Source organism: Emys orbicularis, chromosome 5 (genome assembly GCF_028017835.1).
Source record: "Emys orbicularis isolate rEmyOrb1 chromosome 5, rEmyOrb1.hap1, whole genome shotgun sequence".
Taxonomy (NCBI): Eukaryota; Metazoa; Chordata; order Testudines; family Emydidae; genus Emys; species Emys orbicularis.
In genome coordinates, this window is record NC_088687.1 from 54710183 (window position 1) to 54725311 (window position 15129).

The 15129-nt window shown below is 40.2% G+C and overlaps 1 protein-coding gene across 2 annotated transcripts; it reads left to right on the forward strand.

Moving 5' to 3' along the window:
* The first annotated feature begins 807 nt into the window (after positions 1 to 807).
* Positions 808 to 14453, forward strand: ELMOD2 (ELMO domain containing 2). Of its 2 annotated transcripts, none has more exons than XM_065405814.1 (9): positions 808 to 870; positions 1572 to 1719; positions 3006 to 3034; positions 7557 to 7654; positions 8578 to 8707; positions 9784 to 9917; positions 10575 to 10643; positions 12804 to 12937; positions 13499 to 14453. In XM_065405814.1, the coding sequence occupies exons 2-9, from the start codon at positions 1575 to 1577 to the stop codon at positions 13654 to 13656; spliced, it is 897 nt and encodes a 298-aa protein (XP_065261886.1). In that variant the 5' UTR covers positions 808 to 870; positions 1572 to 1574; the 3' UTR covers positions 13657 to 14453. The 2 variants fall into 2 exon arrangements, with proteins under 2 accessions (XP_065261886.1, XP_065261885.1); XM_065405813.1 differs by lacking the exon at positions 808 to 870 and adding an exon at positions 902 to 924.
* The last annotated feature ends 676 nt before the right edge of the window (positions 14454 to 15129 follow it).

The window sequence follows — 15129 nt, forward strand, 5'->3', positions numbered from 1 at the left end:
CCTCCTGAGGTCTCTTCCAACCCCGATATTCTATGATCCTATAAGAGGTTTCTGGTCCTTTCAGACTGTCTGCTGCTGATTACCTGGCCTGCTAGACACAGTCACGTGCTTGTTAACGTCATAATGTCTGGCTCTGCCTATCTCCACGTGTTACATGAACGCCAAGGCGACGGCATAGAGGCCTCTAGCTAGGACATACCAGGCGGAGTCTGCGGGGGGAGCAGGACCAGGTGCCCATCGCAAGTCGCTATTACCTACCCTACCTCCCAATGAGCCAGGGCTGCGCCGGGGAGCCTGGCTATTGCAGCGCGGCCCAAGCGCTCTGCTCCATAGCGCTGAGCAGGCGAGTTCCGCAGGCAGAAGAGGCGGGTGCCCAGTGCCCGCTGAGCACGAGTCCCCTTCACGCCTTGGGAACCCGCTCCGACAACTAACTGCTGCCCGACACCACCTGGGGCTCCGCTGGCCACCCCTCGCCCCTAGGGGGGCAGCGGAACCGGGGCCCGGCCGGAACTAGCGCAGGTGGAGTGGAGCGGGCTGCGCGCACCTCGTCCCTGCCCCGGCTCGCTGAATGGCTCGTGCCGGCCAGGGTCTGGAGAGCGCCCTGGCACCGCTACTCTACCTGGACGGTGAGGAGTGGGGGAGCCGAGTCCTGTCTCCCTCCCCGCTTAGGTCGTCCCCCTGGTTACGCACGCTGGCCGAGGGGCGGGGCACTTCAGCGATTAACCGCAGAACTGCGCGGAACAGCGGTTTAACTGGCCCTTACCTCGCCCCCATCAATCACTTCCGGGTCAGCCGGTGGCCGGTTTCCTTCCGGGGGACGCTAGAGTCGGGGCTAGACCGGAGCCAGCCCCAGTCACTGGTTGGGACGACGTGAGCAGTGCCTGTCCCGCTGGCGGTACCCGGGCGGGGGGCGCGCCCTCATTGGTAGGGCGCGGGCAGAGCTATTGCCCCGCCTGGGAGGGGGCAGGCGGCTAGTCCAGCGGGGTGTCCCGTGCTAGGACGCGTCATCCACCTGCTCCCCGCTGACTGGCTGGGGGCAGCAGCTGCCGCTGGGCCAACCCCCTCCCCTCCTTTCAACGGACATGGGCCGTTGTGTGCCCCCCCCCCCCCCCCCGACACCTGGCCGGATGAGCGATAGGGCAACAGCCTCGCTTTCGATCGGCCTCGCTACCCCTCCCCCGGCCCCTGCGCATTTTTTTCGGTGGGCATAGCTGCCACCCCCCCCCCCCCCCGGGCTGTAGGGCAGCGGGGAGGTGTTTGGGCAGAGCAGGAAGAGGAGGCTGGGGCGGTGCCTGGCAGCGCTTCCAGGCCTCCCCCCTTAAGGCTTGGCATTGACCCTCCCCAACCGCCAGCTCTAGTACAAAGCGTCTCTCCTTCTTTACCCTTTGCAGCTAAGGGGGGATTCAGCCTTTCATTTCTGGCAGATGAAGTGTGTTCGCCACGTGAGAGGGAGTAGATGTTACCATCATTAGCAGCTTAGCAAGAGCTAGCAGCCCAGACAGATTGTACAATTGTTTCTGTAGTGTCAGACAATGAATGCCCTGTGATCAGTTGTCACTCTCTTTGCACAGAAAATGTTTGTGTACTTATGGGGATACCTGTATAGTAACTTCTTCCGGTTTTGGCTGAAATGGATCTTGAGGCAGCTCACTGGAAAATGTGAATTACAGCGTATCTTTGGTAGCTCAAAGGAAGGTTCACAACGGACGCTAAAGATAGGTAATGAAGGATGTAATCTTTTAAAAAGTACGTTAGAGCTTGCAACTGGACAGCCAGTTCCTCTTGCACTTAGGTTTGGTAACAGTTAATCTGTGTGACAGCAGTTTGAAGGCATACCTGAAAAAATGGTTGGTTTCACATCCGGTCCAAGTGGGGAAAACGTCTAAATCATTATTGATACTGTACTCCTATTGGCAGACTCAAGGGAGCAAGAGTTACATGGGCCCTAGATACGTCTATTCTGTTCATTGCTGGAATTGGCAGCTAGAGGTCTTCTAGAAGCATTTTGGCAAAGCGTTGTGAGAAAGCTGACATATCCTTCCTGTATTGTATCTGTTTTGTAACTTGCTTCCTGTATTGCCTGCCAGGCCAATGCCTTTCTCATGGACTCTAAATTTACTTTAAAAGCAAAGTGCATCATACTGTATATAAACTACAAATGCTTTTACTTAAGCTTTAATTACTACAAAAATAAAGGTCCAAAAGATATACTTTACTTTCCCTGCTAACCAAGGGAAATGTAGTCAGCTTCAAAAAATGAGCTAAAAGGTGTTACACCTTCTGCTGAGTCTCTAGCCAATTTTTTTTGTTTTACCATCACAATTTCCTATTTAAAACAAAAAAAAGCTGTTTTATTTGAAAGACCCACGCAAACATGGAAATTAATTATAAAGGGGAAACACTGAAAATAACTACACACAAAGTGATGTCAAATGCAACATGTAAATCTAAAATAAGTAATTTCTCTTGTTTGTAAGCCAGTCTTGGTTGCCATTGTAACAATAGTAGGAAAATGTACAAAGTATGATGTTCTTTTGTAAACTCCCGTTAGTATAAATGAATGTTTTTAATGAGCTTGGAAAGAAAGATATTCCTAAATACACAACAGCTATGTTATCTCTTTCAAACTGGCTCCTCATCTTTCCAGGCTGTTAAACTGACATTGTAATGGAGTAAATTTAAAAACTACAAAAGTATTCAGGTTGCTATATTCATAAAGATGGTGATAGATTTACATCATGCAAAAGATTTTCAATTCAGTATTGTCACTTAAGGATAATTTTAAATTAACAGGTGACTAATTGCTGATGCAACCCTAATAAAACACTGGTTAGACATACTATTTACAAATGTGTTGTCAGGTGACTAATTGCTGATGCAACCCTAATAAAACACTGGTTAGACATACTATTTACAAATGTGTTGTCAATGATGTAACTCGTCAAAAGTTTGAATTCAATATATAAAACAGTTGTAGTGATATAATTATTTGTCTTGTATTACAGAGTACTCATTGGGATTATCAAAGAGTAAGGTAGGAGTCGATGGAGATAACACACTATACCAGAAAACCAATTTTTAGAGACAAATATGCCCTTAAAGTAATACTTACTCAAAAGACACTGAAAGCTATCAACTTCTAAAAGTATGTATTCATGACAGAATATGTGCTGGAGTAAAATTTTCTCTCACTGTTTTTCTGTTAAAGTTTTATACAGAATAATGCTCAATATGCTCAGTTTTATCCATATTTCTACTCTAATTCAGAAATATATGTAAAATTGAATAGATTATTTGAATAGAACAAAAGTAGTCTAATTCCTAATGTAATTTTTGTCATGTTATCAAGGCTTCAGTGATCTGCACAGCAAAACTGAAGCTACTAGGTAGGAATGCGATTTGCAGACTAAAAATCTTTTGTAGAAAATGGAAATGTGATACGTAATCCTTTCAATGCTAGGTCTATTATGCATGGTGTCATGTAGTAGTGCTGTATAATTGAAGCAAATGGAATATGAATACATACTTGGCTGTTGAGCAGTATGTTGCAAGTTCATTTTACTTTTTATATGTTCAGCATCAGTTAAAGGAATACTGTCAAAGTATTAGACCCTCAAATTTGCTTATCTTATCTTAAACTAAATGTTTTTCTATGAAGATGACTTACTGTTCTCTTCTGTCTAATCACTGCCAAGTGGTACTGAAAGAGAATTTTTGTGACTGCCACATAAACAAATTTTTGTTATGATAGAGCACATTGAGTAAGTTCTACCAGATGTCTTAATTATGATTTTAATATCTTAAATTTCTAGAGTATCTTACCCCAGAATGGTTTACCCTTTGTGTACACACACACACACACACACACACACACACACGCTCATGAATCCCATCTCACGTTATTGAAATGTAGCTGTTTGGGAATGGAATGAAAACTATTTTATGAATGCATAGTGCCACAATGTCATTGTTAAGTACTACAGACAGCCATACTATACCAATGACATTGTGGCATCTTGTGTGTTCTGTTGTGGCTGTATACTCCAATCTGTGAGGCACAAGGTTGCGAACAGATGTCACATAGGGATGTGTAGGCTCCCACTGAAAACTTGGTATGATGCATGGCCCTTTTTTCCCCAACCATAGACTCGTGGGACTGGAGGAGACCACAAGGGGTTCTCTAGTCCAGTCCCCTGCATTCATGGCAGGGCTAAGTACTATCTAGACCATTTCTTAAAAGTGCTTGTCTAGTCTGCTCTTAAAAATCTCCAATGATGCAGATTCCACAACCTCCCTTGGTAATTTATTCCAGTGCTTAACCACCTTAACAAGTTTTTCTTGATGTCCAACCTAAACCACCCTTGCCACAATTTAAGCCCATTACTTCTTGTCCTATCCTTAGAGGTTAAAGGAGAACAGTTTTTCTCCCTCCTCCTTGTAAGAACCGTTTATGTACTTAAACTGTGATTGTCCTCCCCCCCCAAACTTCTCTTTTCCAGACTAAACAAACCCAATTTTTTTCAATATTCCCTCATAGGTCATGTTTTCTAGAGTTTTCATCATTTTTGTTGCTCTTCTCTGGACTCTCTCCAATTCGTCCACATCTTTCCCAAAATGTGGGGCCTAGAACTAGACACAATATTCCAGTTGAGGCCTAATCAGTGTGGAGTAAAGCGGAAGAATGACCGCTTGTGTTTTGTTTACAACACTCCTGCTAATACATCCCTGTATGTTGTTTTCTTTCTTTCTTTCTTTTTTTTTTTTTTTTTGCAGCAGTGTTACACTGTTGACTCATATTTAGTTTGTGATCCACTATGACCCCCAGATCCCTTTCTGCAGTACTCCTTCCTAGGCAGTCATTTCCCATTTTGTATGTGTGCAACTGATTGCCCCTTCCTAAGGGGAGCACTTTGCATTTATTCCTATTTACTTCAGACCATTTTTCCAGTTTGTCCAGATCATTTTGAATTTTAATCCTATCCTCCAAAGCACTGGCAACCCCTCTTAGCTTTGTATTCTCCGCAAACTTTATAAGTGTACTCTCTATGCCATTATCTAAATCATTGATGAAGATATTGAACAGAACTGGATGCATAACTGATTCCTACGGGTCCCCGCTCAATATGCCCTTCCAGTTTGACTGTGAACCACTGATAACTACTGTCTGGGAATGGTTTTCCAACAAGTTAAGCACCCACCTTATAGTAGGTCCAGGTAGGTAGTATTTCCCTAGTTCGTTTATGAGAAGGTCATGCAAGACAGTATCAAAAGCCTTACTAAAGTCAAGATATACCACATCTACTGCTTCCCCCCATTGTTAGCCTGTCAAAGAAAGATATTAGGTTGATTTGACATGATTTGTTCTTGACAAATCTATACTGACTGTTACTTATCACCTTCTAAATGTTTGCAAATTGATTGCTTAATTATTTCCTCCATTATCTTTCTGGGTACAGAAGTTAAGTTGACTGGTCTGTAATTCCCCAGGTTGTCCTTATTTCCCTTTTTATAGATTGGCACTGTATTTGCCCTTTTCTAGTCTTCTGGAATCTCTCCCATCTTCCATGACTTTTCAAAGATAATCGCTAATGGCTCAGATACCTCCTCAATCAGCTCATTGAGTATTTTAGGATGCATTTCATCAGGCCCTGGTGACTTGTCTAAGTAATTTTTAACTTGTTCTTTCCCTATTTTAGCTTCTGATTCTAGCTCATTTTCACTAGCATTCACTATGTTAGATGTCCAGTCGCTACTAACCTTTTGTGTCTTTCTCAAACTGATTCATAGATTCCAAAGCCAGAAGGGACTATTGTGATCTTCTAGACTAACCTCTTGTATAATAGAACTTCCCCAAAATAGAGTATATTTTTTAGAAAAACATCCAGTCTTGATTTCAAAATTGCCAGTCATGGAGAATCCACTATGATCTTGGGTAAATTGTTCCAATGTTAATACCCTAATTGTTAAAAAATTATGCCTTATTTCCAGGTTGAATTTGTCTAGCTTAAATTTCTAGCCATTGGATGTCTCTACTAGATTGAAGAGACCATTATTAAATATTTGTTCCCCATGTAGGTACTTAGACTGTAATCAAGTCACCCCCCAAACCTTCTTTTTGTTAAGCTTTAGAGAGCTCTTTGAGTCTACCACTATGAGGCATGCTTTCTAATCTTTTAATCACTCTCATGGCTTTTCTCCAAACCCTTTCCAGTTTATCAAGGACTAATGCAGTGGTTCCCAAACTTGTTCCGCCGCTTGTGCAGGGAAAGCCCCTGGCGGGCCGGGCTGTTTACCTGCCGCGTCCGCAGGTTCGGTCGATCGCTGCTCCCGGTAGCCGCGGCAGGTAAACAGCCCGGCCCGGCAGGGGCTTTCCCTGCACAAGCGGCGGAACAAGTTTGGGAACCACTGGACTAATGCATCCAAAGCCCTTTTTGCCACAGCATTTCACTGGGAGCTCATGTTCAGCTGATTATCCACTACAACCCTCAAATCTTTTTCAGAGTCACTGCTTCTTAGGATAGAGTTCTCCCATCTTGTAAGTGTGACCTTCAAGTATTTACAGCATTTATTGATATGTGATCTCCATTCAGGTCTGTCTTTGAAGTTATCAACATTTATGCTGCACAAGTTAAGATTCTGCTTAGGGGTGACTTTGAAGTATTTACATTCACTGTCGTTCCTGTACTTTCCAAGTTTCAGCTAACCATAAATGACTTTTTTGGAGACTCTATCATCATCCTTTCTGATAACATGACCTGTCCATTTAAGTTGAACTTTGATAACCATTGCCTTGATGCAGGTTATTTTTGCTCTTTCAAGGATGTTATATGTATATTAAGGCCTCTGTCTCAACCTATTTGTTGTTACTAACAGCAAACGTGCCACACTTTTCCAGAATGAAGATATTAACCTAGGTCCTGGAATTTGTCTGGGACTTTGGTTAATATCTTCACTCCGGAAAAGTATGGCATGCTGTTAGTAACAACATAGTCAAGGCCTCTGTCTCATCCTAACACTGGCATCTCACTTCCAAATAGTGCACTTGCTCCTTCTGATGAGGTATTAGTTCATTATTGAATTGGAGGAAGAATGTCACTGAGAATTCTTACTCCTCAATAATCCCATTGACTTCAGTAGGACTAAGTAAATGGAGTAAGGTACTATTTAGCACGTTTAAGGGTATCCAAATCTAGGTTATAGTGAATTGCCAATACAACTTCTCTCAGGATCTAAGTTTGCCTTTGAGGATTCTCCTCCAAAAATTATCAGGCCTGATACTAGTTATCTTGAGATCACGGTCCAGGATGCATGTTTTTTAATTTAATGTATTTTACCAGCTGGCTGAAAAAGAAGGAATGAAACTATCCTCATTCTTTCACAGGCAAAGCAAGCACACTTAAGGCTTTATCACAAAATGTATTTACCTTGACAACTGTCGCATATTTTTATATTTTTAAAAGATGCAAATGCAATGGGCATGAACAGACTGGTAAATAATAGGAACAAAATAGATGTTACATTTTGTATTCATTGTTTGACTTACGTTCATTTCTTAGGTGTTAAGAAATGCTGTACATATTGGTGAAGCTGAAGTGGAAAAATGTGTCCTGGGTATAATGAAAGAAAAGATGATTAATATACAGAAGGATACAGGGTATGTTGTTTGCTACTGTTATATAGGTACTTCTAACTGGACCACATCATTTTACCTTTTATAACATTGTATAGGTATGTGATGAGAGAGATTATTAAAGGAATCACCTAATCTGATACTGTTATTTGGGGAATACAGCACATACATCATACTTTGCAATTCAGTTTTAAGGATTTAAGATGTATAGATGATGAGAGTGCATATGATGTGGTATGATAAAAAGGTTTTAGCGGCATGAGTTTGGGATAATTGCATTACTCACAGTTGACCAACCCACAGTTAAATTGTACTGGTCATCTCAATCAAATCTTTACCATATCATCCTGTATGACCTCTATTACATATTGTTATTTTAGAGAGTTCATTTAAAAAAACAAAGCTTGTTAGATCAGTTTCTTTTGTGTCTCTCCACCTGTAATGGTAAAGGCCTTGAGGAGGGGAAAATTATAACTAATTTAAAACAACTCTAAAAATGATCTAAAGAAACTTTTCTGTACATAAAAACCATCCACAGTTTCAAAGTTTCGGATATCTTATGACCTTTAAATCTAGAAGCAAGTGTGGCATTTAATGTTGGAAAGCTTCGGTTCTCCCCTTGGCCAGAGATGCAATGTTCCCATTTCTAGCTGTGCAGCATTGAAGTATTGCCCTTAGACTTGTCACTGGAGCTGGATGAAATATTACGCACTCTCGAGTTTAGACTAGTGTAACATTTTGAGGTGAGGAAAGTAATACATTTCTCTCTAGAAGACTGATTTTTTTTTTTTTTTCCCCAGTTGGGCAAAGCTTGCAGGAGTTTGGTGTGTCACATTAAATATTGCAGGACCTGTACTCCCTTTTTCTTATGATCTAAGCAATGATGGCTCTATGGCCATCCCATCATGTATCCCCCTTAAGCTCCTGTGGGGTTTTTTGTTTTTCAGTTTTAAGACAAGACTGCAGGTATGTTTGCTGCAGATATCTGGTTATAAGAAACTTTATTTGGAGGTGGAAAATCTGAGGAAAGTTCCATATGATTCAGATAACGAAGAACATGAAAAGCAACTAATCCAGGTGAAGGTGTCTTGGAATTCTGAGTCCTAAACTATTACTAGAATAATTGAATGCTAATAAATTAGCCATAGAAGTTTAGCTTTCTTTAAATTCATAACTATCAGGCTGTTTGGTCTTTATAAACTAGAAGAGCAAAATTGATTTTAAAAATTGGAATAAACCAGCTCTGACAGGTGTCCTTTCAATAAGTTTCTGACAAATGCCCTTTACTATAAGTCTCCAATAGTATGTGAAAGCTTAATTTATCCCCTTACTGCTAAGTCCTTTAATAGCATGTTGGCATTTTAAAAATATTTACTATTTTCAATTGTAAAAGTGACTCTCTCAAGTTAAACAATATCCTAAAGCAAATCTCAGACCAATAGCTCTTTTTCCCAAGGGTTTCTTACAGTAAGTTTATTCCATCTGAAACCCCAAAAATAGTAGCACACAATTATTTAAAAAAAAAAAACCACCAACACGTCTGCATACAAACAGTACTTGATAATTTATAATGCTTCAAGAAATGTAATGAGTTTTACAAATACTAGTGAACTTAGCATTCTAATATCCCTGTATATAGATATGTATCCTCACTGTGGCTTTGATCCTTCAAAGACTTATGCAAGTGTTTCAATTGAAGCACGTGGGTAATCTTATTTAACTCAATGGTAGTACTTGTGCTTAAAATTAAGCACTTGCACAAGTGTTTGCAGAATTGGGGTTTACGTAGATGAGGAGACTGACAACCAGAAAAATTAAGGGCCTGATGCTCTTTTACATCCACTTGGGGCCCTTTTGCACTGCCAGAGCAGCATAAAGGGGCCTTAGTGTAAATTCGTATCGGGCTCTAAGGGAGTTAATTGTCCCCTGACTTGGTTATAATTTTAGTATATATAGGGCTTAAGTGAGTTACCCAAGGGAAAAAAGTAAATGTGACAAAGCATAGAGAATCCATGTCTCCCAATTTTTAGTCTTGTGTCTTAAATGCAAGATTATTTTGTTATCCGACATGCGTCAATAAGTGTTCTAAATAACATGACTAGGAAAAACATTGGCAGTTGTGTTATTTGTAACATGGAAGTATATTTATGTAGCTTTGGAATTTGCTGATGCCTCATGAAAATCTGAAGGCTAGAATCACCAAGCAGTGGTGTGACATTGGTTTCCAAGGTGATGATCCCAAAACAGACTTCAGAGGAATGGGCATGCTGGGATTAGTCAATCTGGTGTAAGTGAAAATAAATACTTTTCTTCTCTAAATCTTAAATTTTCTATGTCTATGAATTCTTATTTAGTATTATTCCTAATTCCCTCTGGATTGACTACCTGAGTAGAAGCAAATAGAAATATATTGGCTACTGTAATACATTACTGAATAATGGAAAATGAGCCCCTTTCTAAATGAGTAAACAGTTCTTCAACAGTGAGCTGTATTGTTGTAACCAACTAGTTGGATAGATGGTGGTTTTAGTTACAAATTGTAAGAGTTGAAGAGGAGCAGAAAGGAGTTTAAGAATAAAACATTCTACCCATGTATTATAGGCCTGCTATGCTATAGCTGAGAAAGTAAATGATCAAAACTTTTCAAAATAGTTATTACTAAGTTAAAAGTACTAATGATGTAGAACAGAAGATATGAAAACCTGCTTGAATGGGGGAATCCTGAATTCTCTGGAAGACTTCTATCCCACTGGTCTCCTTTATCATGCCATTCCTTGTTACATGTCACTTCCTCCATTTACTTTTATTGGTTTTCATTCTGCACTCTTTCTTCAATACACATTTGTCTACAATTCCATTCTTCTGTTATTGAAAATATTAGATTTAATTAATAAACTGCTTATGTAGCAATCCTTAGATTCAGTTTTTGTTTGCTCCTTTTCAGGTATTTTAGTAAACATTACACCAGTGAAGCTCGCCAGATCCTCTCTCGTTCAAATCATACAAAATTGGGGTAAGCCATTTGTATGGGCCTAAGATCTCACAAAGATCTTAGATTTGTAGAGTGCAAGTCTGTATTGGAGTATCTTCTGATTTTTTTTTAAAAGAGGAACACATTTGACACTTTCTATAGGAAATTGACAAACGGAATTAATTTCTGAAGTGTAAAATAGTCCTTTTGGAGATGTGGTTACAGCATCTGAGTTGAAAACTGTGTGTTTATAGCTATGTATTTGTTCCAACCAGTCTATTTAGTGCCCTTAGTAATCTGTAGTCTTCAGTTGTTTCGTTCTAGAAAAACACTCCAACCCCTTATTCCCCCAAAACAGTATGGCTAACAGATTTGGATTAAATTTGGAAGGAAATAGTAATTATCCTTTATTCTATTTAGTAACACAAACTTAGTCAAGATATATGTATTCATGCACACTGTGCCAAGTGCAGTATATATACTTCCATGGATTAAGTGCCCATCCAGTGGCCTGGACAAATCAAAGATAGCCTGTTTATTATCTCTCACTTTACAAGACACTACTCCTCTTTCATCCACCCAATCCCCAGTTAACTCTGGTTTATCTCAATAATTAATATAGTAAGCATGGGAAGGCTTCATCTTGTGCCTTGTCATGAATGTTGCCCTATCTAAGTTGTGAACAGTCATCCTACAAAATTAATGAAGACTTCTGCAATGAAAACATATACATGTATCCTTTAACATATTGTAAAATATTTGTTTTTCAAAATGATACACTTTTTGTGACTGCTGAACTTATTCTAATTTTTCATTATTGGGCTTTTTAAACAGAAAAAGTCCATACATAACAGGAGCAGACCTAGAGTTGTTACTGAGGTATATTTTCTGTGTTTGGAATTCCATCTCCCTGTGGAAACAGGATATCATGGACAAAGCCCCAAAATGCACTTTATTCAATGACTCAAATTGTGTGTGCAACCGTACCTGATTTAACACATTGTACTCGATAACAAGCTTTGAAAATTGTATCACATATGAAAATACATAAGATCTACTTGAGCTTCTGCTGGCTAGCTTTCTTGCTATAGCGGTGTTTTTGGTAGCTGTGATGTTCGTGTTACAGTAGATTTGGAAAGAGGGCAGTAGACCAGATTTAGAATTTTTTTTAAAAAAGCTTTCCCCCCCCCCCTTTTCTATATGCTTGCTGAGTCTGGATGACTGCCCTTGGCTTCTGGGCAGTGTGGTCTAATGTCAGGATCAATAGGGTGCCCTCCCTCGCAGGGCCATGTGGGCTAGTGGCCAGAGTTACTATGGTCGCTCTCCCTTGCAAGGCCACGTGGTCTAATAGCCAGAGTGGTTGGACAGGTGGGCTGCCATCTCAGGACAGGCAGCAGCCAGGGTAGGGGGACCCAGATCCTCCCTACTCCGCTGGGTCCCAACCCAAGGCCCTGACAGTGGCGGGGTTGCCCGCCTCCTGCTCAGCAGGGATCCTGCCAAAACACACTGAGCCAAGCCCCAGTTCTATGACCAGTTTCCTGTTAAGTTGCCCTGGTTTACTTCCTACCCGTTCTTCCGCAGCTAGTCATCTTGGTAGTCCTATGGCCTCTCTTCCCTCTTTGGTGTTGGATGCCTGGGAGTCGCTGGTAGGTGCAGTCTGCCGGGCCTCTGAGTCCTGGAGAGTCAGCTGTCCCTCTGCAGGAACCTGCAGCTCACCTCTGTTCCCTTTGGCAGTCAGCCCTGACTGAGCTGAGTTGCTCCCTTTTATAGCAGGAGCATGCCCAGCAGAGGCCGGGGGCATGGCCTCTTCAGCCCACAGACTGTGATTAACCCCTGCTGAACCAGTGGCGGGCTGGTACACCCCATCACAATGCTGATTAAACTTCCTATCCTGTTGCCTCTGCATGGTTAATAGGGGCATTCACTACATTGCTGTTGATGAAATTTTATATTTCCTACACAGTCCATCTTTTAACTTCATTCTCGTCTTAGATGTACAAGGCACTTCAGACAAAAATGCTCCATACGCATGAGGCAGACTTTGCTTGATTCTTAAAATGACCCAAAATGTAGAATAGGAATAATTTGGCAGATAATAATTTGTCTCTATACAAATTAGCCCTGGAAAATGGAATAAATTGTAAAAATCAGCAGGAAAATAGATTTCATTAGTATCTAATAGGAAATTTTTTGGTGTTTCAGATATTCCTATGCAATAGTTGGGATCAATTTGACAGAAATGGCTTATAGTTTACTAAAGAGTGGTGCTTTAAAGTCTCATCTCTACAACTTGGTCCCTGGATTGCCACAAATGGAACACTTCCATCAGTTTTATTGTGAGTATTTGTAACTCTTCCCTCCTATAGATTATCAGCGGCAGGACTACCTTCATTACCAAGAGTCCAGGCCTCTACCACTCGAGATAAATGAGTAACTCCTTTAGTTGTTAGCAGTAATATGTGATTATAACTGGGCCAGCTATTAGAAGGGCAATTAATTCTCAGCCAGTTTGTTACATATTAAAAATATTTAGTGCTGTGATGCTTCTAACATGGTTATGGATTTATTTTCAAGCATAGTTTAAAGGAAAAATAAACATTTACCTCCATTGCTCCTCCAAAGCCAGAATCATAACCTGGATGTCTGACTGACTATTTCTTCATTGGATAAATTTGGGTGGATGGATCCATACAGCAGATCTCAATTTAATAAATATCCAGTATTTTCCAAGGCATGCATTCTTGCTAGTTACTCCTACACTATCCAGAAGAATTGCTATTGAATAAAATGAGGCATTGCCTTCTTCCTCTAGGCTGAATAGGCTGGGAGGAGCCAGAGCCAAAGTAGAAAAGAATGGATCACAGGTTCTGTAGAACTTTATTTTGTTTTCTTTACAGGTTATCTGGTTTATGAGTTTGACAAATTTTGGTTTGAAGAAGAACCAGAAAGTATTATGCACTTCAACCACTATAGGGAGAAATTCCATGAAAAAGTTAAAGGACTCCTTCTGGACTATAACCTAGTACTAACCTTACAGAATATAAAGAAACCATAGCCTCATCTGCAATCTACCCAGTTCTGCTCATAAAATGGAATTATGCATTCTCATGGAATTCTCACACTTACTTCACCAAAAAATTTGTTTAATGATGTAACTTTTTATACATATATTTTTGAAAAAGCTCAAATTCAGTTATGAAAGCTTGGACAATCAGCCACTGTTTACAGGTCTTATATGCTATTCTCCAAAGGAAAACTTTAAAAAAAAAAAATCCCATATTGAATCTTTTGCCCTCACAACTTTCTTACACCTCTTGGTGTAGGAACATGAAGCAGGTATTTATGCTGCATTATGTTATCTTCATTATGTAACCTATTACTAGGTTCCTTTTCTACCATTAACTGTTGATTAGTTGTCTTTAAGAGGGGAAATTGCTTTGGTTTTAGATTTGTTTCTCAAGACCTGTCCCCTTGTTTATCTGCACATAGCTTGTGGTCCATAAAAGTTTTAAACTTCTCTGTGTAAAGAGGTCCATGAAGATGATGTAACAATTATTTGTGACTTGGAAGAAGAGGCTTCATTTATTTGTATTTACACACAAGAACAAATATTGTTCTAGTTGAAATGATCCTCCCTCCAGGAAATAAGTACTCTCAACCCTGTGCGTGGAAGGAACTTCCCTCAAAAATAATAACAAAATAGTGTAAGGCCGAAGTCCCTTTTAACAAGGAGATCTTTCATGTCACATGCTGCCATAAATATTTTCAGCTCTCAAGCCATCTCTTTGAGTTTGGGCTACAGTTTTTCAGGCTGACCTGATTCTATATCTTTTTTTGGCCCATTCTCTCTCTTCCTCCCCCCCCCCCCCCCCAGATGTTTTCTGAATGGGGAGTGATATCTAGGAGAATTACTTAACCTCTTTTTGTAGTTTCATTATTTCCCACAAAACTTCATTGCGGCTGCAATCCATGATTTGTGAAGGTAGCTGGAACTCTTCTTCACTTCATCCATACTTCCAAGGAAGTAGGGGTGCAACTTTCATAGGATAAAAGCATGTTTCCAGATTTGGGCATTCTAGACAATCCAGGCACTAGGAGTTGGTACCTATAGCAGTTTGTGATGACTAAGCATTGTTTAAAATGTTAAACAGGCTTGGCATGAACTTATTTTGTTTTTTAAAGCCTACTATTTAAATAAAGTGCCTTCTGCTAAATTCAGTCACTGTTTAATTTGATCCTCCATTTACCCTGAGCAGAGCTTCAGAAACCTCAGTTCTTTGGGGGCAGAGAGTGTATCTCTCATATGCTTGAATATCACATGATGCTATCATGATACAAATACTAAAAAAAAAATTAAACACAATGCTTTATTTTATCATCTCTGGAAGGCTTCATTGGTTATGAAAAGTTATTCTGAAAAAAGGCCAACATTCTGAATGGGAGAAGGAAAGAAACAAAGGATGATCCTTGTGATTTTAAAAAAAGATAATTGGAAGATATTCAGACCGTACATTATAAATATTATTGT